Source organism: Lathyrus oleraceus, chromosome 7 (genome assembly GCF_024323335.1).
Source record: "Lathyrus oleraceus cultivar Zhongwan6 chromosome 7, CAAS_Psat_ZW6_1.0, whole genome shotgun sequence".
NCBI lineage: Eukaryota > Viridiplantae > Streptophyta > Magnoliopsida > Fabales > Fabaceae > Lathyrus > Lathyrus oleraceus.
In genome coordinates this window covers 25,887,026-25,909,414 of record NC_066585.1, presented here as the reverse complement: position 1 = coordinate 25,909,414, position 22,389 = coordinate 25,887,026, and the positions used below count along the sequence as shown (strand labels likewise).

The 22,389-nt window shown below is 35.3% G+C and overlaps 3 protein-coding genes across 26 annotated transcripts in view; 2 read left to right on the top strand and 1 right to left on the bottom strand.

The window, feature by feature from the left end:
- The first annotated feature begins 234 nt into the window (after positions 1-234).
- LOC127100852 (probable RNA methyltransferase At5g51130) overlaps positions 235-22,389 on the top strand; it is a 50,275-nt gene continuing 28,120 nt past the window's right edge. The window contains exons 1-9 of one of the 23 annotated variants that reach the window (XR_007794506.1): positions 237-529; positions 610-724; positions 903-950; positions 1,163-1,436; positions 1,798-1,885; positions 3,506-3,571; positions 3,934-4,002; positions 19,905-20,350; positions 20,440-20,586. Coding sequence is in view for 13 of the 23 variants with exons in the window: in XM_051038143.1 (XP_050894100.1) it covers positions 413-529; positions 610-724; positions 903-950; positions 1,163-1,436; positions 15,680-15,767; positions 17,388-17,453; positions 17,816-17,884; positions 19,905-20,075 (948 nt within the window). In the remaining 10 variants the exon portion in view is untranslated. The other 22 variants (XR_007794514.1, XR_007794507.1, XR_007794511.1 and 19 more) reach the window with 22 other exon arrangements.
- LOC127100850 (serine/threonine-protein phosphatase 7 long form homolog) lies at positions 5,562-7,039 on the bottom strand. The gene is made up of 3 exons (XM_051038141.1): positions 6,829-7,039; positions 6,657-6,747; positions 5,562-6,579 (listed from the first exon to the last, which is right to left on the bottom strand). Exons 1-3 carry the CDS (start codon positions 6,960-6,962, stop codon positions 5,812-5,814), a joined length of 993 nt encoding a protein of 330 aa, XP_050894098.1. The 5' UTR covers positions 6,963-7,039; the 3' UTR covers positions 5,562-5,811.
- On the top strand, positions 12,848-14,718 carry LOC127100857 (general transcription and DNA repair factor IIH subunit TFB5). 2 transcript variants are annotated; one of them, XM_051038169.1, is made up of 4 exons: positions 12,848-13,141; positions 13,299-13,403; positions 13,564-13,695; positions 14,357-14,718. In XM_051038169.1, exons 3-4 carry the CDS (start codon positions 13,661-13,663, stop codon positions 14,532-14,534), a joined length of 213 nt encoding a protein of 70 aa, XP_050894126.1. In that variant the 5' UTR covers positions 12,848-13,141; positions 13,299-13,403; positions 13,564-13,660; the 3' UTR covers positions 14,535-14,718. The 2 variants fall into 2 exon arrangements, with proteins under 2 accessions (XP_050894126.1, XP_050894127.1); XM_051038170.1 differs by having other exon boundaries at positions 12,853-13,141; positions 13,505-13,695.

Genomic DNA, 22,389 nt, shown 5'->3' with positions numbered 1-22,389 from the left:
GCAGCAGTTCATCTTGCGCATTTTTTTTAAATGTGGTTATTTCGATTTTTTTTAAAAGAAATTATTATTTTGAAATTAATTTTAAAAATATTAATTATTTTAAAAAAAATCAAATACATGTCTTTCATCTCTCAGAGTTGAAAAATATTTTATATTTTGAGTGCATATTTCTTTTTCTTAAAATATAAAATGTTAATAATATAGTATAATACTTTGCTGAATTAATTGGATACTAAGTGTGATTTAAGAAATTCAGAGGGTGCAATTGAAACCCTCTCAAGTATACGTAGCTCCGCCCCTAGGTTTCCGTCAGTGTGTTTTCTTACTCCTCTTTCCGATCAACCTTTGTTGAAACCCCAAATCACCATTCTCTGAAGCAATCCGAAAGATTTTGCTTAGTGCTGATTGAAAAATGGAAGAAAAAAATGGAAGAAAACGCCAAGGTGAAAACCTAAAATCAAACAAGAACAACAAAAAGCATAATCAGGTTTTCGAATACGGCAACTACAAGAGTTACTACAACTACCGAGTAACATATTCTTCTTCACCTTTTACCTTTACCTGCACCCACATTATCACCGTCTTTATCGTATTTTGATCTTGTTTCAGATTAGTCAAGGTGTTGATGAAGATCCTCGCTTGAAAGTTTTCAACAAAGAGTGGTTTCAAGGAAAGGATTGTCTTGATATTGGTTGCAATAGTGGGATAATCACCATACAGATTGGTATTTTTCTTTCTTTCTTAAATACCTCTTCAATTCAATTAATAACTATTGCGTTAATGTCTAATTTTCATGCATCATTAGCCTTGATTTTAGCTCTTGTTGTTGTTGTTGTTGTTGTTATTATTATTGTATAGTAATTTCTATCATGATGATGTAAATTTTACCTCTCTCCCAACAGCACTCAAGTTTAGCTGCCGGAGCATTCTTGGAATTGACATTGATTCTGGTAAGACTCGTATCTGTTCTCATATTTAAGATGCTATGTTAAAAATTGTTCTGACTCCTGAATCCTATTGGATGCTTATTAGAAAATATATAGTTTTCAATTACATCAATACTGCCAGTAATTTGGAAACAGATAATAGGAAGTCCTCCTTTTGTAATCCCAAATTGTTTAGTTTCAACTGTTTATTCTTTTGTTTTTATGGGTAATGCTAGATCGGGTGTGCGATGCAAATTGGAATTTGAGAAGAACTGCTAGAATGAAATCTGCCGGGAATAAACCTTCCAAGGTCTCCAAACTCAATGACAACAGCCATACGGACCATTCAAAGAACAGTGTTACTCCATCATCACATGTTGAAACGAAAGACTTTTCAAATGAGCCTTCTTCTTTGGAGCAAATTGATCTTTCCAATATTGTTTCTTTTCAATGTGAAAATTTTGTTCAGAGTTGGCACCCACCAGGAAAACAGTATGATACTATTCTTTGGTAAGTTGCTGCTGCTTTTTCTGCTTCACTAAATAAAACCTTTTCTTTTGGCATTCCTTATGCCTCTTGGGATACTAAAGTCCAGTTCATAATTGTTTGCCTTGATTATGTTTATATTGTTTGGGCCTTTTCTGGCCTGTTTGCCCATATTTGGGTTTGACTTCTGCTGAATAGTTGATATCTCCAAATGGATTGTCTATATATTGTAGTATTCATTTTTAAACACGAACTCAATTGACTTTCTGTTCACCAAGCATTTACTTCATTTTTAATTACTAAGCTGCTGGCAAAAAGAAATTCATTCTTAATCTTAAGTTACACATGACTTACTCTTTCTATATATTCTAACTATTATTTGCAGTCTGAGTGTAGCAAAATGGATTCATCTAAATTGGGGGGATGATGGCTTAATTACATTATTTGCAGAGACTTGGAAGCTGCTCCGACCTGTGAGTATTATCTCCTACCATCCTTTTTTCCCTTTCTCTATGTTTTAACCACATAATATAAAAGTTCAGTTGGTAAAAGAAAAAGCCGTGATATATGGGACATGTCTAATGAGAGGAATGTTTTATTTATGCTGAGTCTAGCAGCATTAGATTATATTCCATGCCTGTGCATGGACCCTTCTAAACAATCTATGTCTGTTGCCTGTCTCTGACAGAACTCACAAATATAATGGAAGAAATTGTGTATTATTTATGGAATTTGATTGATCATGAAGCTCTACAAGTTGAAAAGATAAACCCGAGTATGAATAATCCTACGAGAGAGATGATTCTCTCCTAAGTCCTACCAGAATTCCTCACAATATGCAAAAATGACCCTCCACCTAGCCTCTCTCCTGCTAATGACATAATCCTGTAGAACAAACTAGACTAACATACTCTTTCCCTTCGCTCCTGGCCCACTTTTCCTCTCCCCGTGCAAACATGCCATATGGCGGTTTCAATCTTCGACTCCTCACAAGTTGAAGGCCCAGGTGTCCTATCAAGCTAATATTTAGCAAATTGACATTTCGGCTAATCCTCATCTTCCCAAGTAGTGTCATCCTAATTATGCCCGTTCCATTTAATCGACAACTGCCTTATTAACTGTCATTCTACTAACTCATCCATTTTGATCTCCAGCCCCACTGGTAACTCAACTCTGCTGAATAAATGAACTCTAGCTGAATCTGGCAGGTTGAGCTTATAAGAACAGCTCCAATCTTCTCAATTATGGGAAATGGTCCAAATTACCGTGGGGCCAATTTTTGATTGATTTTTCTAGCTACTATTTGTTGTTGATGTGGCCTCAGTTTCTAAAACACCCACTCTCCACCTCAAAGTTCAAATCTCTTCTCTTTTGGCCCGCATACCCTTTCATTTGTTGTTGGACTCGGGTTCAAATGGTGCTTCAATTGTCACAGCGCCTCATTTCATCTTATCAACTCTGTTGCCACTGCTTCCGCTCTCGTCCTTCCTAGAGAAAATCTCACCAAAGGAGGTGGTTTTCTCCCATAAACTACAAAAATTGTGGTACCATTGGACCCATGAAAAGTATTGTGTACCATGATAGGACCTGAGATGAGAATGTGGAGTTAAAGAGACTAGTAGTGACTAAATATACTATTGAGGTGTTTAAATAACAATGTAGTCAATAATGGGTCTCCTACAAATAACAGAATCCTCTAGAATAAACCTGCCAACTCACTAAATATAGCTTCTTCTCTTCTCTCCCGGCCCACCCGCTTCTCACGTAAACATGCCATTCTGTGGGCCTCTTAATTGTGGTTTCAATCATTGGCTCCTCATAAGTTAGAGGCCCGGGTATCCTATCAGTCTCCTTCCATTATCTTTATCTTTATCTTGCTAATCATGCTTGCTTTCTTGTATACACTTTCTCAAAACCCCATCTCTGCACTACATCCAAGTGTGTTTTTCTCTGTTCTAGAGATTCCAGCTCTGATTCGTTTTCTGAACTTGAATTAATTAATGGTGCACATATTTTCTGGTAAAACCACACACCAACATAACCTTCCTCTTAATATAATCTGTTACTTACAATGTAATATTTCTTCTAAACAGGGTGGCATTTTTGTGTTGGAACCTCAGCCATGGAAGTCATATGAAAGCAACCGTAATGTCACAGAGGTAACAATTAACTGGCTGTCATTTCTGTGATTATGGATTTCGTAGCTCAAAGGGTATACTTTATACAGTTATCTTGGATCCATTTATTTTGTAAATCAAGTGCATGGCGTGTTTGTGGAAACATTTCCTGAAATTTGAATGTATTATGTTTAGGGGTTTGCTCGTGAGCAAAGCAAGTCCTACCTTTCCAATTGATAAATGCTCTATGTTTTCTTCTGTAACTTCACTTTATGTTGGTGGAGCAACCAATGCATTATCAATATGCTAATACTATTACTATAGCTTTGCTTTTAAATCTCTTTATCACTTTTTACAAAATGAGAAAGGGGCTAGTATTGAGTCATTTTTTCTCCATTATGCAGAATACTTCTGCTAACTTCCGTAATATTAAGTTTCGACCAGAAGAGTTTCAGGAAATACTGCTAGATAAGGTTTGTTTTAAATACTTCAGGAATGATATTTTGAAGTCTGCTCCATTTATAAGCATTCCTTTTGTTTTGCCAATTTATTTATTACAATTTTGTTTAGATAGTAATGGATAATATTTAACTTATTTGTAGATTGGATTTAGAACAGTAGAAGCAATCACTTCAGATTTGTCAGGTAGTACAGTTGGTTTCAACAGACCAATTTTGGTTTTTCAGAAATAACGAATGCAGAATGCCATGTGATGAGTAAATGTGATTCTTCTCAGCAGAGAAGTAGCTGTTATATATTTTGAGATCAGAAGCTTGCATGCCATGAAACTGCTGTTCAAGATGATGAATGACATGCATGGAAGCAAATTTTTGGTTAAATGAAAATGCAGTGTCTAATAGAATGAGATATAATTTATTGTATTATAAAAATATTTAAAGAATTAATTAATTTTATTTTGTTTCAGTTTACTTGCTATTTTTTTTTTGGTTTTCACCACCTGTATCTCGTCCATTGGACCGACTAATTCGGTTCGAAGGTCAGTTCTAACCTCAAGGGATTCCAATCCCCTCCCAATCGTGGGACCGATTTTGTGTTCAATGATGGTCTTGCTTTATGTAGATGCTTTTTTTCTTTTGGTCTAAGTTAGCAATTGTGGAATTAATTGGACCTTGAAATGTCTATGAAAGTAACGTTCAGCAATCACTTTCACAGAATATAATATAGCGGGCAAGAGCACAGAAGTCAAATATAGCAAAACAGAATTATGATCAACAAGTACCTCATTACTTTTTCTTTCTACGTTTTCTTCGTTTGTTAACGGTCCTCATTATGGCATTTTAGGACCAAAACTGCACTCATTCCTTATATATATCAACACCATTGTGTAGTATTCCACCTCATTCAACATCAAACTATGGATACTCACACTTTCCATTATCTTCTTTTCACCCCAAACTCTCACATTCATACAAAAGCCAGAACTGACATTGGCAATTCTCATGTCCATCCGCATGGGACTTTTTTCCCATAATGCCCCAATGTTGAAATAATTTTCCCACAATACCCCAGTTTGATTTTTTTTTCCAAACTGTCTCATTTTTTTATTTGGGCTCGTCCATTCATTGGACGAGTTGATGAAGGACTTTTTTTGCTGGGTAGGTTCGGTCATTCATTGGCCGAGCTAGTGAAGGGAGTGTTTTTATTTTTTATTTTTTATTATTTTAAAAAGTATTATATAATTAAATAATTTTATTAAAATTATTATTAAATAGTTTTCTAATTAGTTCTATATTTAAATAATATAATTAAATTTTTAAAAAATAATAATAATATTTTTATAAAAACATTTAAAATAAAATTCTAATAATAATAGTTTTTTATAATAATAATAGTTTTCTAATATTGTTTTTTTTAAATATTAATAATAAAATATATTTTTTTTAATATTAATAATAGAAATGATTTATTTTTTTAAGAATTACAATGGAAGAAATACATTTTATTCATATAATGGAAAAAATATTTTATTGATATAATGGAAGAAGTACATTTTATTTATAGTGACCGCCTGTTCCACATTTTGTGCCAACTTTTTTGCGTTTTTCCTTGCCCAAGTCTTCTTGTCTTTGTCTTGCGGGAGACGGAGATGAGTCGGAAGACAATTCATCATGGGCGTCTTGTTGTTGATGTTGTTGTTGACTTTGATGTTGTTGTGATGTGTTTGGAGGCATATCCATAATGTCGAGATCTTGAATGCGAAAAGAAGGGATATTCATTAGATGATCATCGGTGAGGTCATAGTTGGGTAGTGAATGTGAGAGTTATGTGTAGGTGCTGGGTTGGGTGTGTTGGATAGGAGGATAATAGACATCATCAGGGTTGTATGTAGGAGTGGGCTGTGCGAATGTGGTGTTAGATGTTTGGGGTTGAGAATGAGGGTTTGAGTATTCAAAGTTGGGTTGAGGAATTGGAGTGTATTGTATGGGTGGGCGTAGGTTGGTTTGTTGTTGATATTGTTGGTTGTAATAGTAGTTTGTTTGAGGGAATGGAGTGTGGGGATTATGGTGTTGGGTTAAGGTGGAATAAATTGTGTGTTGTTGTGTGGTCTGGGTGTGTTGGTAAGTTTGTTGAGCTGAGGATGATGGTTGGTTATGTTGTTGTGGGGGTGATGTTGTTTGTTGGATTGAAGAAGCTACACGTTGATGTGGATCATTCAAAAACTGTGTTGGAGCAACGTGTATAAAAGGAATTGATAAAAACCAATTCATGTATTCTCTATCCGGCTTAGACTCACCAATTACCGAGTTTCCTTGTAACACCAAATGCCTTCTTCTTTTCCATTCTTTTAGCTCTTCTTTGTTTAAATCTTGCCAATGTGTGTCCCAAGCTTGGACCATAGTCATGTTATGGTGTTCACTTAGACATCTTGGCTGAGATGGTATTTGTTGTTCAAATCCAAATTGGAGTTTGACTCGATCCGTCTGATGCATCTCAACGGTAAAGAAACATACCATATATGTTGTTGCACTCCAAACTCGGCTGTCATTGTAATCAGACACTGGATATTGTACGTACGACCTCCAAATAAACTGTTAAAAGAAATATAACTATTAGAATGTATAAAATAAATTTAAATAAGTTGAATATTATAATTAATCATTCTTACATCGTTTTCTTCCATGTGTTCTATTGCAACACGGTACCCTCGTAGATGATGACGAGGATTATTTCCGTAATTCATACCTCGTTTGCACCGTCTTGCATATTAAAAAAAAACCTTAAAGCGACGTATAAATAATTTTGAGAAACATAAATTGCATTTAAATGAAAATCGTTACCTTAATGCATAAGGATGTGATGGAACCTCGTTACTAACCGGGGCTAACAAGGGTATGCGTGTGAATGCCCGTACAGTTAGTAATACAACACATCCTCCTATGCTCTTGACTCCTTTATGGACTGCCTTGCACATATGTCTATATAGTGTCGTCAGACAAGCAGAACCCCAAATGTATGTATTACATTTTTCTAGGCCTCCTACTAAAGGTAACCAAGAAGAATGCAACAAATTGTGACTCTTATCTGACATTAAAAAAAGTAGCAATTAAAAGTAAAATATAAATTTTTGAATGAAGAATATTTTCTGCCTCGGTCGGGTTAGAGTTATTTTTCAGTTGTGTTAATACTGCTTCTAACCAAACTATTTTAACAGAAGCCCCATTTTTATCCGAAGCTGTTGGTTCGATGCCCAAATTCTCCATGTAAACATCATTGGTTACGTTTGTTGAGCCATTAACAGCTTTACCATTGATTCGGAGACCGAGTAACATACTCACATCCTCTAGTGTGATAGTACATTCACCCGTTGGTAAATGAAAGGTATGTGTCTCGGGTCTCCATCTCTCTAACAATGCAACAATTAATTTAGAACCTACTTTTAGACTTGCAATTTTGGTCACATTTGCAAAACCGGCTAGTTCCAAATACGGTATTATAACCGCACTTGGTTGAATGTATGTATGCGAATGGACCCGGAACCTACCGTCTTGCTGAAATTCAAATAAAAATGGTAATGAATATTTGATGTGATATTTACATATTGAATTTGTGAAATAGATTTGAAAGAGACTTACGTATTCGACAATGTTTGCCGCCGTCCCACGGTGTGATTCACCCATCCATAACAAAGACATTTTGGAATTGAAGATAGTGAATATTTGTAGAGAGTAAATATTTGAAGAGAGTAAGTATTTATGAAATAGAAATTGTAGGAAGATGATGAGAAAGAATTAGAGAGGAAAGGATTATTTATAGTAGTAAAAAATAATAAATATATAGGTTAGAATTGTAATGGTTGATTGGACAATTAATGGAATGCATGCAAAATATTTTGGCAAGGAATCCTGCAACCAAGAGATTCCCACGCTAATGAGAAATCACACTGCCAAAAAGCCTGCATGTAGACTCGTCCCTTTGATGGACGAGTTAACCTTTGTAATGTATGGGCTCGTCCAATGGAATGACGAGATAATTCATGTGCCGTGTGGGCTCGTCCAATGGAATGACAAGTTTGTTCTTATAGGGTTATGGCTCGTCCAATGAATGGGCGAGCTAGTAAAGGCTAGGGTTCACGCTTTCTCTCTCTTCCAATTGAATGACTAACTACATGTGATTTGTATAGGGTTTGGTTTACTATAAATTGCATTAACATCTTCATTCATTCTCACCAAACCAAATCTACTACATTTATATCTTTACTTATTTTCATCAAACCAAATATTGTACATTCATATCTCCTAAATCAAATCAAATATTCCACATCCATGGCTCAAAGAAATTTAATTGTGTCTATCCATTCCGAAGGGTCCCTTTTCATAGATGCAAATGAGGGATTCTTATTTTGCAATACGAATTTGCATATGTTCAAAATCCACATCAACTCCGACTTCCATCATTTAAAAGACCGTATTGAAAAAAAGTTACAAAGTTATGTTGAAGACATCATTTATCGCCATCCATTATTTAATGGAGATAATAATACCGTCTTTTACATAATGACACCCATTGAGACCGACGAAGATGTCAAGTCGATGTTTCAATGTCATATAACATTATCTCAATTACCCACCATTGAGATATATGTTCGTCTAGTCGAAAATCTTGAAGAACAACCGAGTCACAATGAAAATGTTGAAGAACAACCGACTCACAATGAAAATCTCTGTTATCCAACGCAATCTGTACAGTCACACGACTACGGAATGAGTCAAGCCATTGACGAAGAACCGACTCAAAATAATGAACCTTTCATACCAAATGAAGAGGTAGGCGAGAATAGTGAGGATGATCTTGAGGAGGTTCAATTTGAAGATCTATTTGGTGTTAGCGATGACGATGGCAATGAAGACATCTTCGACACACCGACCGTTGCACTAAGAGCGCAACCAATTAGTTTGTACAACCCACCTGTGCACATGCAAAATATAAGTTTGGATGATGCTGAACCAATCTCCGTTTTCGGAAGTTTCATACCAACTCACAATGCTGACGAAATAAAGGAGGGCATCGAGTATGAAAATAAGGAAGAGTGTGTTCTGGCGTTGCAACAATGACATATAAAACGTAGTCTAGATTTTTCGATGGTTAAATTTGACAATGTACGTTTTGTCATCAAATGTAGAAATTCAACATGCAATTTCAAATGCAGGGTCTCTTTGCGTAAGGGCAACTCAAGGTGGAGAGTTGGTAAGTCTGGTGGGCCTCATACGTGCACAACCACTTCCATGTCACAAGACCATACAAAACTCAGTTCAGAAATGATTAGTAAGAGCATAATGGAGCTTGTAAATCGGGACGCTTCTCTTAAGGTGAAGGTTATCATCGCTCATGTTGCTGAGAAATACAGGTATATCATATCCTACAAAAAGGCATGGATTGCAAAGTGTAAGGCAATTGAGTCGCTGTATGGAAATTGTGAGACATCTTACAACGATCTGCTGCAGTGGATACTGGTAATGAAAATATATCTACCAGGTACCATTATAGAACTACAATCCTTACCTGTGATTTCAAATGATGGTTCTTACTTGGGTGACCAAAGGATATTTCATCGTCTATTTTGGGCGTTTCAACCATGTATACGTGGTTTCTTGTATTGTAAACCTATTGTGCAGGTTGATGGAACATGGTTGTATGGCAAGTACAGAGGGACTCTGTTGATGACTGTGGCACAGGATGGGAATGAGAACATATTTCCGATAGCGTTCACATTGGTTGAAAGTGAGACAAAGGAAGCTTGGAGTTTCTTTCTTAAGAATTTAAGAATACACGTTACCCCCCAAGCAAACCTGTGTCTAATATCAGACAGGCATGAATCGATAAAGAGTGCATATAACAATCCGGAAAATGGATGGCAGTATCCTCCATCATCACACGTCTATTGCATTTGACACATCGGGCAAAACTTCATGTGCGAGATTAAAGACAAGGATCTGCGCAAAATAGTTGTTAACATGGGTTATGCATTAACAGAGGCAAAATTTAACTACTACCGGGGGGAAATAAGAAGAACAAACAACGGCGCTTTATCATGGATAGACAACATCCCTCGGGAGAAGTGGGCAAGGGAATTTGACGGAGGGCAACGCTGGGGTCACATGACAACTAACCTAGCAGAAGCAATGAACTCGGTGCTAAAAGAAACCCGAAACCTTCCAATCACTGCATTGGTCAAATCTACGTACTATCGATTAGGATCACTATCTGGTAGAAGAGGCCATAAATGGACAAAAATGTTAGCCTCTGGGCAGATTTTCACTGATAACTGCAACAAGGGGATGACTGAGGAAGTCATCAAAGCTAACACGCACAACGTCATGCAGTTCGATCGCGAGAGATTTTATTTCATGGTCCAAGAGAAGATTAATCATAACGACGGTCGACCAACCGAAACATTTAGCGTTGATATGAGGAAACAACACTATGACTGTGGGAAATTTCAGGCATTTCACTTACCTTGCTCCCATGTAATCGCAGCATGTTCGAGCATACGCCAGGACTACTCCATTCACATTCCAGACGTCTTCAAAATTCTTAACGTCTTCAAGGTCTATAAGGAGAGTTTCCTAGGACTTCCCCATTAGGAGAATTGGCCACAATATGAAGGATTTACTCTTTGCCACGACGACTTTATGAGAAGGAGGAAGAAAGGGCGCCCAAACAACACCAGGATTAGAACCGAGATGGACGACGTTGAGAAGGAAAAGAGAAGGTGTGGAATTTTCCGTGAAATAGAACACATGCGTAGGAAATGTCCTAATGTTGCAGGACCGTCCCAGCGACCATCCAGATGATTATGTTGTTATTTTAAATATCCGTCCAGATGATTATGTTTTTTTTTAATTATTAACTAGTATGCACGTACTATATATAAACCATTGTGTATTTCTAATGTCTTTTGGGAACAAACAATTATGAAATACATTTGATAATCAAAGGCTTCTGGTTACAAAGCACGACCACATCAACTAAACAACAACAACAACCAACACAAGTGGTAATTAAAAAACTAATCAACAACAACAACCAACACAAGTGGACCTTTAACTCCTCTATTAACTTCACCACTATGTGCCGAAAACATACACCGAACATCTTCATCATTTTCTATACGATCCAGGTAATACATGTACGTACCATCGGGGCTTGCATAAGTCAACATTATGTATGGACAATGATACTCTACTTTCCTCACCTTCATACGACGCTCGCCCAACTGTCGGAAGCCAGTGTGGATGGCTGAAATCAGTGTTCTGAAATTCCATTGCGGATCAAGGCAAACACTGATTTTTTCACCTTGTCCATAAAATACAAGACCCCAAACAGACATTCTTACCAAAAGAAAGGATTTTGTGATCTGAGTTACATTTCTACAAGTCCTATTATTTATAGAAAATTAATACTTGAATACTCGGCCAATCATTGGCTGAGACAGTACAAACACAAAGCAATTGCTCGGTCATTGAAATTTTGGAGGGAAACATATCATTCCCAAAAAATTATTGAAATTTTGGAGGAAAACATATCATTTTTATTATTAATATATAAAAAAAATTATTTTTATTATGAATATTATAAAAAATAATCATTTTTATTATTAATATTTTAATAAAACAATAGTAGAAAACTATTATTTGTATTTTATAAAAATATTAATATTATTTTTAAAAAAATCAATTATATTATTTAAATATAGAATTAATTAGAAAACTATTTTATAATAATTTTAATAAAGTTATTTAATTATATAATACTTTTTAAAATAATAAAAAATAAAAAAAAACAACTTCCTTCACTAGCTCGGCCACAGAACACATATAATATAAGAATAGGACTGGATATAGAGGGCAAATATTCCAATCAAAATCAAAGGTCACAGAACACATATCTTTTTTGTTTTTGGCTCTGTTTTCACCCATTTCTGCATTACTGCGTTGTTGTCTTTCTGTGTTTACATTTGATTTTTGTTTTGCATTTCTTTGAAGTGTTTTGGGGTTCTTTGGTATAGTTTGTAATATGTAGAAGATTTGTTTTGAGTGGTTAGTTTTGTTTCTAGTGGGAGAACATTTTAAGTTTTGCATTCTAAGTAATTAGTGATTACATTGTTAGACTGAACTTTTTTCTTTGTCGCATGTTGGCTATTTTCCTTTATCAGAATGTGAGTCATTTTATTTATTTAAGTATAATGCTAAAATGCTTATTAAGATATGCATACTGGTATCTTTAGATATGGAACTCTTCCATTTGTTCTATCATTTTTTTTCTTCTTAAAGTTGATCTCAACACATCTCTTCTGAACTTTTGTAATGATTTTGTTTGGTTTTCTAGCTTATAGGATGCAAATAGACTAGGCTAGATCAGATCCTAAAGTTTTAGGGTATTACTTTATCCCCTCTAAGTGGCGGGGATAAACACAGTGAAAGTATTACTTTATCTACTCCAAGTGATGGAAATAAACACATTGAAAACTCAGTTTTGTTAAAAGAAAGAAAAACTACACCTACGAATATCAAACCCACTACACTAAAGATCTAGAAGCCACTTCCCTCCACCAGGCCACTTACTAACTAACTGATATTTTAATGCTAACCTTAATATATAAACTAACATAAACTAAAAAACGAATTAAAATAAAAAACTAAATAAAAAAAAACAGTTAGTCTAACCTAATTAAAAACCAGCCGCTTGGCGGTTGGTTTTTTCAAAAAGAGAAATGGATTGGGAATACCAGTGGTAATTAAGTCCTAATTAAGTTCTAATTTAAAGCATGCTTTTTTTTTTTTGTTTTCTTTTATTTTAAAATAACAATAAATGAATAAAAAGTGATAATGAAATAGTAATGAACAAAAATCTTTCAATCTCCTCTCTCGTGTCCTTCCGTCTCTCACCTTCTCATTTTTTCGTCCCCTTCTCTGAATCGCTCTCTCTCAGAAACCCAATCGCCCTCACGAACTCACCTCTCAAACTCTGTCTCGTCCTCTCAACTCACAATCTCACTTAATCGTTACCAACTAAACTCTCTCAAACTCAGACATTCGTTCGAATTCACATGCTCAACAAAAGAAAATCTCACCTTTGGCGACGACGAATCAGGTGAGCTTAAATCTTCCTCCTCAATACTGTTTTTTTGATTTGGGATTTTAGGGTTTGTGGTCTCTTGTTCGCTGTTTCCCTTTTTTGTTTATGGCCGCCTCCCTCTCAAATTTTCGTCTCCCTCTCTGAATCGCTCTGCTTCCTATTTATCTCACAGATTAGGGTTTCAAAAGTGTAATTGGTGTTCAAAGGAGCATCCTGCAAAATCCTCTTTCATGTGCTCAGCTTGGATCGGCCTATTTTGATGCTAAAACCGAAAACGGTAATGTGGACTCCTGCTTTCTCTTCGCTTTTGTCCTCATGCTAATTTGGGAATTCCTTTTGAATTTTAACAGCTTTAATTAATTACCTGTGTTACTGCAGTGAAAATGGAGCATTGGTTTCGGTTCCGTTCTATTACCGTTTTTCTGTTTCTGTTTTAGGTACCGGTAATAGATCCTCGTTTGCCGGAGCCGCCCTGCAAAAGAATTGCCTGCAGCAGATCTGTATTCTTCTATTACTATCTTTCCAGCCATTATCATGGTCAATGCAACAAAAGGCGTCTTCATTTCCTGGTTTCTTCCTATCACTCACTCTTTCCTTTCAATTTTAATCACCTTTTTCCTCTATGCCAAATACTCAATTTCAAACCTTGGGCCAGTTTGTTTTAGCTTTAAAAAAATGAATTTTTTCTTTGTATTTTTGAAAATGGATTTTGCAAAAATATTTTTCAAAATATTACAAGTTTTTCTAAATTTATTTTTTTTATATTAAAAGATTGAATTGTTCATTGTATAACATAAATATACATTAGATCAAAACATAGTTAAAATCACAATTTTTTAAAAAAATTATATCTCAAAAATGATTTTTAGAAAAAGCTATTTGAAATAGCTTCAAAATTAAGTGATTTTTTGAAATTTTGATATCCAAAAAAAAGTTTCCATAAAATGATAAAGTACCTAAAATAAAATTTTAAGAATAACTATGTAAACAAAATTTTCATTTGAAGTTTTTATGAAAAGTTTGTTTGTAAATTTTTTTTACACTAAAATATATAACACTATAAAAATCATTTTTAAAAAAAACCAAAACAAACGGCCCCTTCTTTCCTGAAAGTTGATTTTTTCTTGCAATTTTGTTGCCATTTACAATATTTTAGGGGTTTTCACCTACTTGATCTTTATTAGCATCTAATTTGTAATAATAGGTATTTTTTTTGTTGTTATTGTGCAGTGACATACCTATGGCTCAATATATCATAAATATGAATGCTTCAATGCCTGCATGTGACAAGTTCATAATACATGTCTTGGATAGTACTCACATGTTTGTTCAACCCCATGTCGAGCTAATGATTCGGAGTCAAATCGCAAAGTTTAGAGAAGACAATACATATGTCAAGCCTTCTTGATTCAATTTCAATTTCATCTTAGGAATATATATGTTATTTTAGTTCTTTATCATGTTGGAAAACACTCTTCTATTGATGTTGATGTTGAAATGCCTTTTGAAAAGTTGTATAGACACATGATACAACTATTTTGGTTAAATTCATAAGGAACTGGTGCACTATAAACATGACCAACTTGATAACATCTATGTTCAGCAGCATGAGTGTGTACACTGTGTATATTGACTTTGACGTTGTGTTTGTTAAGACTTTCTCGAGCATTTCTCGGCAGAGAGAGCTGAAATAGTAGAGGAATGTTAAAACTATTGGAAAGAGGTTATCTAATTAAAATGTGTCTTCTAGTTTTGGCATTTCAGGTATTATGGCTTGATTGTAAACTACTCTTTTACATGATGTTGTGTTTATATAAGATGCTTACAAAAGTGAATCATGTCTGAAAATTGACAGCACCCCTTAACAGCTTGTCAACATGAGGAAGCTCTTGTCTATATAAAGTTCTTTACATGATATTATGCTTTCTCTGTCATTGCAAATTTTAAGCTATTTATTATTATGATGATAATTTTATTATTCTTTCTATGCTGGTGTAGTGCAACCAAAAGTTGGGTAGAATAAAAAAATGATATGTAATATTACCTCATAAAAGGTCTACTGGATCTGATTTCGATCTTCTATTGATATTTGATGTAACTTAGTTTGTTGATTGCATATAGAAAAATTTCACATGCTCTGTATACATTGTGTCTTTCCTGTTTTGATTTTCCTGTTTTGATACTATTCTTTGGTAAGTTGCTGCTGCTTTTTCTGCTTCACTAAATAAAACCTTTTCTTTTGGCATTCCTTATGCCTCTTGGGATACTAAAGTCCAGTTCATAATTGTTTGCCTTGATTATGTTTATATTGTTTGGGCCTTTTCTGGCCTGTTTGCCCATATTTGGGTTTGACTTCTGCTGAATAGTTGATATCTCCAAATGGATTGTCTATATATTGTAGTATTCATTTTTAAACACGAACTCAATTGACTTTCTGTTCACCAAGCATTTACTTCATTTTTAATTACTAAGCTGCTGGCAAAAAGAAATTCATTCTTAATCTTAAGTTACACATGACTTACTCTTTCTATATATTCTAACTATTATTTGCAGTCTGAGTGTAGCAAAATGGATTCATCTAAATTGGGGGGATGATGGCTTAATTACATTATTTGCAGAGACTTGGAAGCTGCTCCGACCTGTGAGTATTATCTCCTACCATCCTTTTTTCCCTTTCTCTATGTTTTAACCACATAATATAAAAGTTCAGTTGGTAAAAGAAAAAGCCGTGATATATGGGACATGTCTAATGAGAGGAATGTTTTATTTATGCTGAGTCTAGCAGCATTAGATTATATTCCATGCCTGTGCATGGACCCTTCTAAACAATCTATGTCTGTTGCCTGTCTCTGACAGAACTCACAAATATAATGGAAGAAATTGTGTATTATTTATGGAATTTGATTGATCATGAAGCTCTACAAGTTGAAAAGATAAACCCGAGTATGAATAATCCTACGAGAGAGATGATTCTCTCCTAAGTCCTACCAGAATTCCTCACAATATGCAAAAATGACCCTCCACCTAGCCTCTCTCCTGCTAATGACATAATCCTGTAGAACAAACTAGACTAACATACTCTTTCCCTTCGCTCCTGGCCCACTTTTCCTCTCCCCGTGCAAACATGCCATATGGCGGTTTCAATCTTCGACTCCTCACAAGTTGAAGGCCCAGGTGTCCTATCAAGCTAATATTTAGCAAATTGACATTTCGGCTAATCCTCATCTTCCCAAGTAGTGTCATCCTAATTATGCCCGTTCCATTTAATCGACAACTGCCTTATTAACTGTCATTCTACTAACTCATCCATTTTGATCTCCAGCCCCACTGGTAACTCAACTCTGCTGAATAAATGAACTCTAGCTGAATCTGGCAGGTTGAGCTTATAAGAACAGCTCCAATCTTCTCAATTATGGGAAATGGTCCAAATTACCGTGGGGCCAATTTTTGATTGATTTTTCTAGCTACTATTTGTTGTTGATGTGGCCTCAGTTTCTAAAACACCCACTCTCCACCTCAAAGTTCAAATCTCTTCTCTTTTGGCCCGCATACCCTTTCATTTGTTGTTGGACTCGGGTTCAAATGGTGCTTCAATTGTCACAGCGCCTCATTTCATCTTATCAACTCTGTTGCCACTGCTTCCGCTCTCGTCCTTCCTAGAGAAAATCTCACCAAAGGAGGTGGTTTTCTCCCATAAACTACAAAAATTGTGGTACCATTGGACCCATGAAAAGTATTGTGTACCATGATAGGACCTGAGATGAGAATGTGGAGTTAAAGAGACTAGTAGTGACTAAATATACTATTGAGGTGTTTAAATAACAATGTAGTCAATAATGGGTCTCCTACAAATAACAGAATCCTCTAGAATAAACCTGCCAACTCACTAAATATAGCTTCTTCTCTTCTCTCCCGGCCCACCCGCTTCTCACGTAAACATGCCATTCTGTGGGCCTCTTAATTGTGGTTTCAATCATTGGCTCCTCATAAGTTAGAGGCCCGGGTATCCTATCAGTCTCCTTCCATTATCTTTATCTTTATCTTGCTAATCATGCTTGCTTTCTTGTATACACTTTCTCAAAACCCCATCTCTGCACTACATCCAAGTGTGTTTTTCTCTGTTCTAGAGATTCCAGCTCTGATTCGTTTTCTGAACTTGAATTAATTAATGGTGCACATATTTTCTGGTAAAACCACACACCAACATAACCTTCCTCTTAATATAATCTGTTACTTACAATGTAATATTTCTTCTAAACAGGGTGGCATTTTTGTGTTGGAACCTCAGCCATGGAAGTCATATGAAAGCAACCGTAATGTCACAGAGGTAACAATTAACTGGCTGTCATTTCTGTGATTATGGATTTCGTAGCTCAAAGGGTATACTTTATACAGTTATCTTGGATCCATTTATTTTGTAAATCAAGTGCATGGCGTGTTTGTGGAAACATTTCCTGAAATTTGAATGTATTATGTTTAGGGGTTTGCTCGTGAGCAAAGCAAGTCCTACCTTTCCAATTGATAAATGCTCTATGTTTTCTTCTGTAACTTCACTTTATGTTGGTGGAGCAACCAATGCATTATCAATATGCTAATACTATTACTATAGCTTTGCTTTTAAATCTCTTTATCACTTTTTACAAAATGAGAAAGGGGCTAGTATTGAGTCATTTTTTCTCCATTATGCAGAATACTTCTGCTAACTTCCGTAATATTAAGTTTCGACCAGAAGAGTTTCAGGAAATACTGCTAGATAAGGTTTGTTTTAAATACTTCAGGAATGATATTTTGAAGTCTGCTCCATTTATAAGCATTCCTTTTGTTTTGCCAATTTATTTATTACAATTTTGTTTAGATAGTAATGGATAATATTTAACTTATTTGTAGATTGGATTTAGAACAGTAGAAGCAATCACTTATATGGCTGATATATGTAGTCATTTCATTAGTGTGAGAATATTGATTAGGCTTGTAACGAACATTGATTTGTGATGGAATGTCATGCCTTATCACTGAGGCTTTGTATTTATCAGACACATATAATATAAGAATAGGACTGGATACATAGGGCAAATATTCCAATCAAAATCAAAGGTCACAGAACACATATCTTTTTTGTTTTTGGCTCTGTTTTCACCCATTTCTGCATTACTGCGTTGTTGTCTTTCTGTGTTTACATTTGATTTTTGTTTTGCATTTCTTTGAAGTGTTTTGGGGTTCTTTGGTATAGTTTGTAATATGTAGAAGATTTGTTTTGAGTGGTTAGTTTTGTTTCTAGTGGGAGAACATTTTAAGTTTTGCATTCTAAGTAATTAGTGATTACATTGTTAGACTGAACTTTTTTCTTTGTCGCATGTTGGCTATTTTCCTTTATCAGAATGTGAGTCATTTTATTTATTTAAGTATAATGCTAAAATGCTTATTAAGATATGCATACTGGTATCTTTAGATATGGAACTCTTCCATTTGTTCTATCATTTTTTTTCTTCTTAAAGTTGATCTCAACACATCTCTTCTGAACTTTTGTAATGATTTTGTTTGGTTTTCTAGCTTATAGGATGCAAATAGACTAGGCTAGATCAGATCCTAAAGTTTTAGGGTATTACTTTATCCCCTCTAAGTGGCGGGGATAAACACTGTGAAAACTCTTGAATTTTGCTTACTATAAATTATGATAAAATTTTAAAGTATTACTTTATCTACTCCAAGTGATGGAAATAAACACATTGAAAACTCAGTTTTGTTAAAAGAAAGAAAAACTACACCTAGGAATATCAAACCCACTACACTAAAGATCTAGAAGCCACTTTCCTCCACCAGGCCACTTACTAACTAACTGATATTTTAATGCTAACCTTAATATATAAACTAACATAAACTAAAAAACGAATTAAAATAAAAAACTAAATAAAAAAAAACAGTTAGTCTAACCTAATTAAAAACCAGCCGCTTGGCTGTTGGTTTTTTCAAAAAGAGAAATGGATTGGGAATACCAGTGGTAATTAAGTCCTAATTAAGTTCTAATTTAAAGCATGCTTTTTTTTTTGTTTTCTTTTATTTTAAAATAACAATAAATGAATAAAAAGTGATAATGAAATAGTAATGAACAAAAATCTTTCAATCTCCTCTCTCGTGTCCTTCCGTCTCTCACCTTCTCATTTTTTCGTCCCCTTCTCTGAATCGCTCTCTCTCAGAAACCCAATCGCCCTCACGAACTCACCTCTCAAACTCTGTCTCGTCCTCTCAACTCACAATCTCACTTAATCGTTACCAACTAAACTCTCTCAAACTCAGACATTCGTTCGAATTCACATGCTCAACAAAAGAAAATCTCACCTTTGGCGACGACGAATCAGGTGAGCTTAAATCTTCCTCCTCAATACTGTTTTTTTGATTTGGGATTTTAGGGTTTGTGGTCTCTTGTTCGCTGTTTCCCTTTTTTGTTTATGGCCGCCTCCCTCTCAAATTTTCGTCTCCCTCTCTGAATCGCTCTGCTTCCTATTTATCTCACAGATTAGGGTTTCAAAAGTGTAATTGGTGTTCAAAGGAGCATCCTGCAAAATCCTCTTTCATGTGCTCAGCTTGGATCGGCCTATTTTGATGCTAAAACCGAAAACGGTAATGTGGACTCCTGCTTTCTCTTCGCTTTTGTCCTCATGCTAATTTGGGAATTCCTTTTGAATTTTAACAGCTTTAATTAATTACCTGTGTTACTGCAGTGAAAATGGAGCATTGGTTTCGGTTCCGTTCTATTACCGTTTTTCTGTTTCTGTTTTAGGTACCTGTAATAGATCCTCGTTTGCATCAGGTGCCTTGGTTCGAATTTCCTTGGCTTTATCAGCCCAAGGAAGGGTGTTTTTGGGTTTCACCGAATGAAAGGGTACTTGGGCTTATGTTTGCAATCATGACAGTGTTACAAGTCCCTCCTAATGAATCCTTGAGAAGCTGAGTGAGTTTTGAATTTCGGTATGGATTGTGCTTCTTGCCCTCTACAAGAGCATTGATGCAGCTGCTTAGTGCAAGAAGAGACCGGTAAATATTGGTACCCTCAAGAGACCTAAGTGTTCTTTGATCTGTGGCAAAAACTCTCTCTGACCCTGCAAGATCAATCAACGAGAGTTTGCCCACCTTGTGAATAATATTCACTGCAGTATCTCTAACTCGGTATTCAACCACGACCGAAGCAATGCCATCACTTCATCGGTGGAGTAAGCTCTGTATTGCGTAAGACTTGCTGCCTTCATTTCTTCCCTTTTTATTAAGTTGAATCTCCACAAACTTACCAAACTGACTTGAATTATTTTTCCTCACAGTCTTTGCATTGCCATTATGTTTTGCATTTGCACACTTGGAGCATGTTGTATGCAGCGTAGATTCTCCAAGACTTGCATTTTTATAGTGCTAAGATACGATTTACTGTTTAAATTTTCTATGTGCCCATTCAGAATCTTCAATGAGAAGCCTGGTCCAAAATATTTGATATAATCGTTCTCTGGAATCTCATTTGGAAGCTCTGTAGCTAGAAGAACTCCAGTTTCAACTGCACGGGTAAGATGTGATAAATCAATGTTATTCTTACGTGCCCATGCTTACATGGCTTGCAATTTTGAATACCAAAGTTGGATGCTAAGGCTGTTTCGTTTTTTTCCTTGCAGGTTTTGAAATATTGGACGGCCGGCATGCTAGCATTGAGTTGACAACATGTGTTTCAATATGGGGAATGGGATGATGCTAACCGAATTCCATGTGGTTTGATGGAAATCATGTTGTGGTTGGAACTCCTTTGGAATTGGGATTTCTTGAAATTCGACTACCTTGCTATTAATTCATGCCATAAGCAACAGACGAAATCAAAATGAAAGCACCATCATCACTGTTGAAATGAGTTTGTAATCTAGACATATGATAGACAAAGCAAAATTTGTAAACCATAAACTCGTGCAGAATGTCTATATACTCTGTACATCATAAACTTGTACATTATAATAGCACCATAAATTTCAGTCTTCAAACTAGTGCACTGCAGGTTTTGATGTGGGCTTTATTGTTGTTTTAACTTTGCAGGTGCATTGCCTGCAACCCTGGATAGGACCGGGTTTAATGCCAAGAACTGTATTGCTACAGGCTTGATGAGAAACGAGAGCAAAGGCTGGAACAGGTGGAGCTTGGCAGGAGGAAGAGGGCCGCTTCGAGGAAAAAAGCACCGGTCATTCTACATACTCTCCAATAGTTCTCGGTCAAATCCAGAAAATTCCTTTGTAGGTTCATTTGTAGATTTTTCTGCCGAGGGTCTGTTTGATCGTTTGTCTTCTAGTTGGCAGGTCAAATATATGGCGGCAGCAGAGATGGTAATTGGATTCCTGCGAGTGCAGAAGCATTCGTTGATCACAACGTCTCCAATATGAGTAGCCAGTTCCTGAGCAGATTTATTGAGCTGAAGAAGAGTGCAAAATCTTGGCATATGAACTGATATAGAATTGCTGTTAATGGGTCGACTTAGCTGTAAAGCTTCTCCCAATATCTTGATGTATCTTTAGTTTCTCCAGTTTTGTTCCTTTTGCCAAATAAGCTGGATTGTAAAGCCCCTGCTATAATGGAGCCAAACCGTCATAATTACTGCATCATCATATTGAGTTTTTTTGTTAGAAGTACAAGTAATTGACCAGTTTTCCGATGAGGAACTTCCATCATGACTGTAAGCTAGTGTCAAAACCTTTGCATTTAATGTAAGGTCATCTTTGCCAATCTCTTTGCACAATGTATCAGTCAGTGTCTGTGCTGCATCCCACCATGAAAAGAAAATGAACCACGCTGGTACTTGTTTTTTCTTTATGGATAAATAATATAGTAAATGAAAACCTCCATTAAAAGGTTTATGGATTAATTGTGGGTTTAAGGAATTTGGATATTTGATTATAAAAATGGATATGGATTTTTAGGCATAATCCAAAACTAACTTAAATATCAATTTAAATAATAATAACAAATCAGTAAAAACCAAATTAAAATCAAATTAATTTATAATTCATTTAAAATTACTTGGATATCAACTCTAACATTCATTTGGAAATAAAAAATCAATTAGAGTTTTAATCATTAGTAAAAATAAACAATTAAGATTAAATTGACAATTGGAATTAAACTTAAGATATTAAATTGACAATTGACAATTAAGATATTAAAATCCGTTTTATACTGATGAATGTATGCAAAATGCAAAAAATAAAAGAAAAAATGAAAAAATTTCAGGGTCAAAATCGGGG

Excerpts from the sequence above, each read along its gene's own strand:
- LOC127100857 (XM_051038169.1), top strand. The coding sequence starts at position 13,661 with ATGGTCAATGCAACAAAAGGCGTCTTCATTTCCTG. Across the intron at positions 13,696-14,356 it reads AAAGGCGTCTTCATTTCCTG|TGACATACCTATGGCTCAAT; the intron begins GTTTCTTCCTAT and ends GTTATTGTGCAG.
- LOC127100850 (XM_051038141.1), bottom strand. The coding sequence starts at position 6,962 with ATGTGCAAGGCAGTCCATAAAGGAGTCAAGAGCATAGGAGGATGTGTT. Across the intron at positions 6,748-6,828 it reads TCACATCCTTATGCATTAAG|ACGGTGCAAACGAGGTATGA; the intron begins GTAACGATTTTC and ends TTAATATGCAAG. Across the intron at positions 6,580-6,656 it reads AACACATGGAAGAAAACGAT|TTTATTTGGAGGTCGTACGT; the intron begins GTAAGAATGATT and ends TTCTTTTAACAG.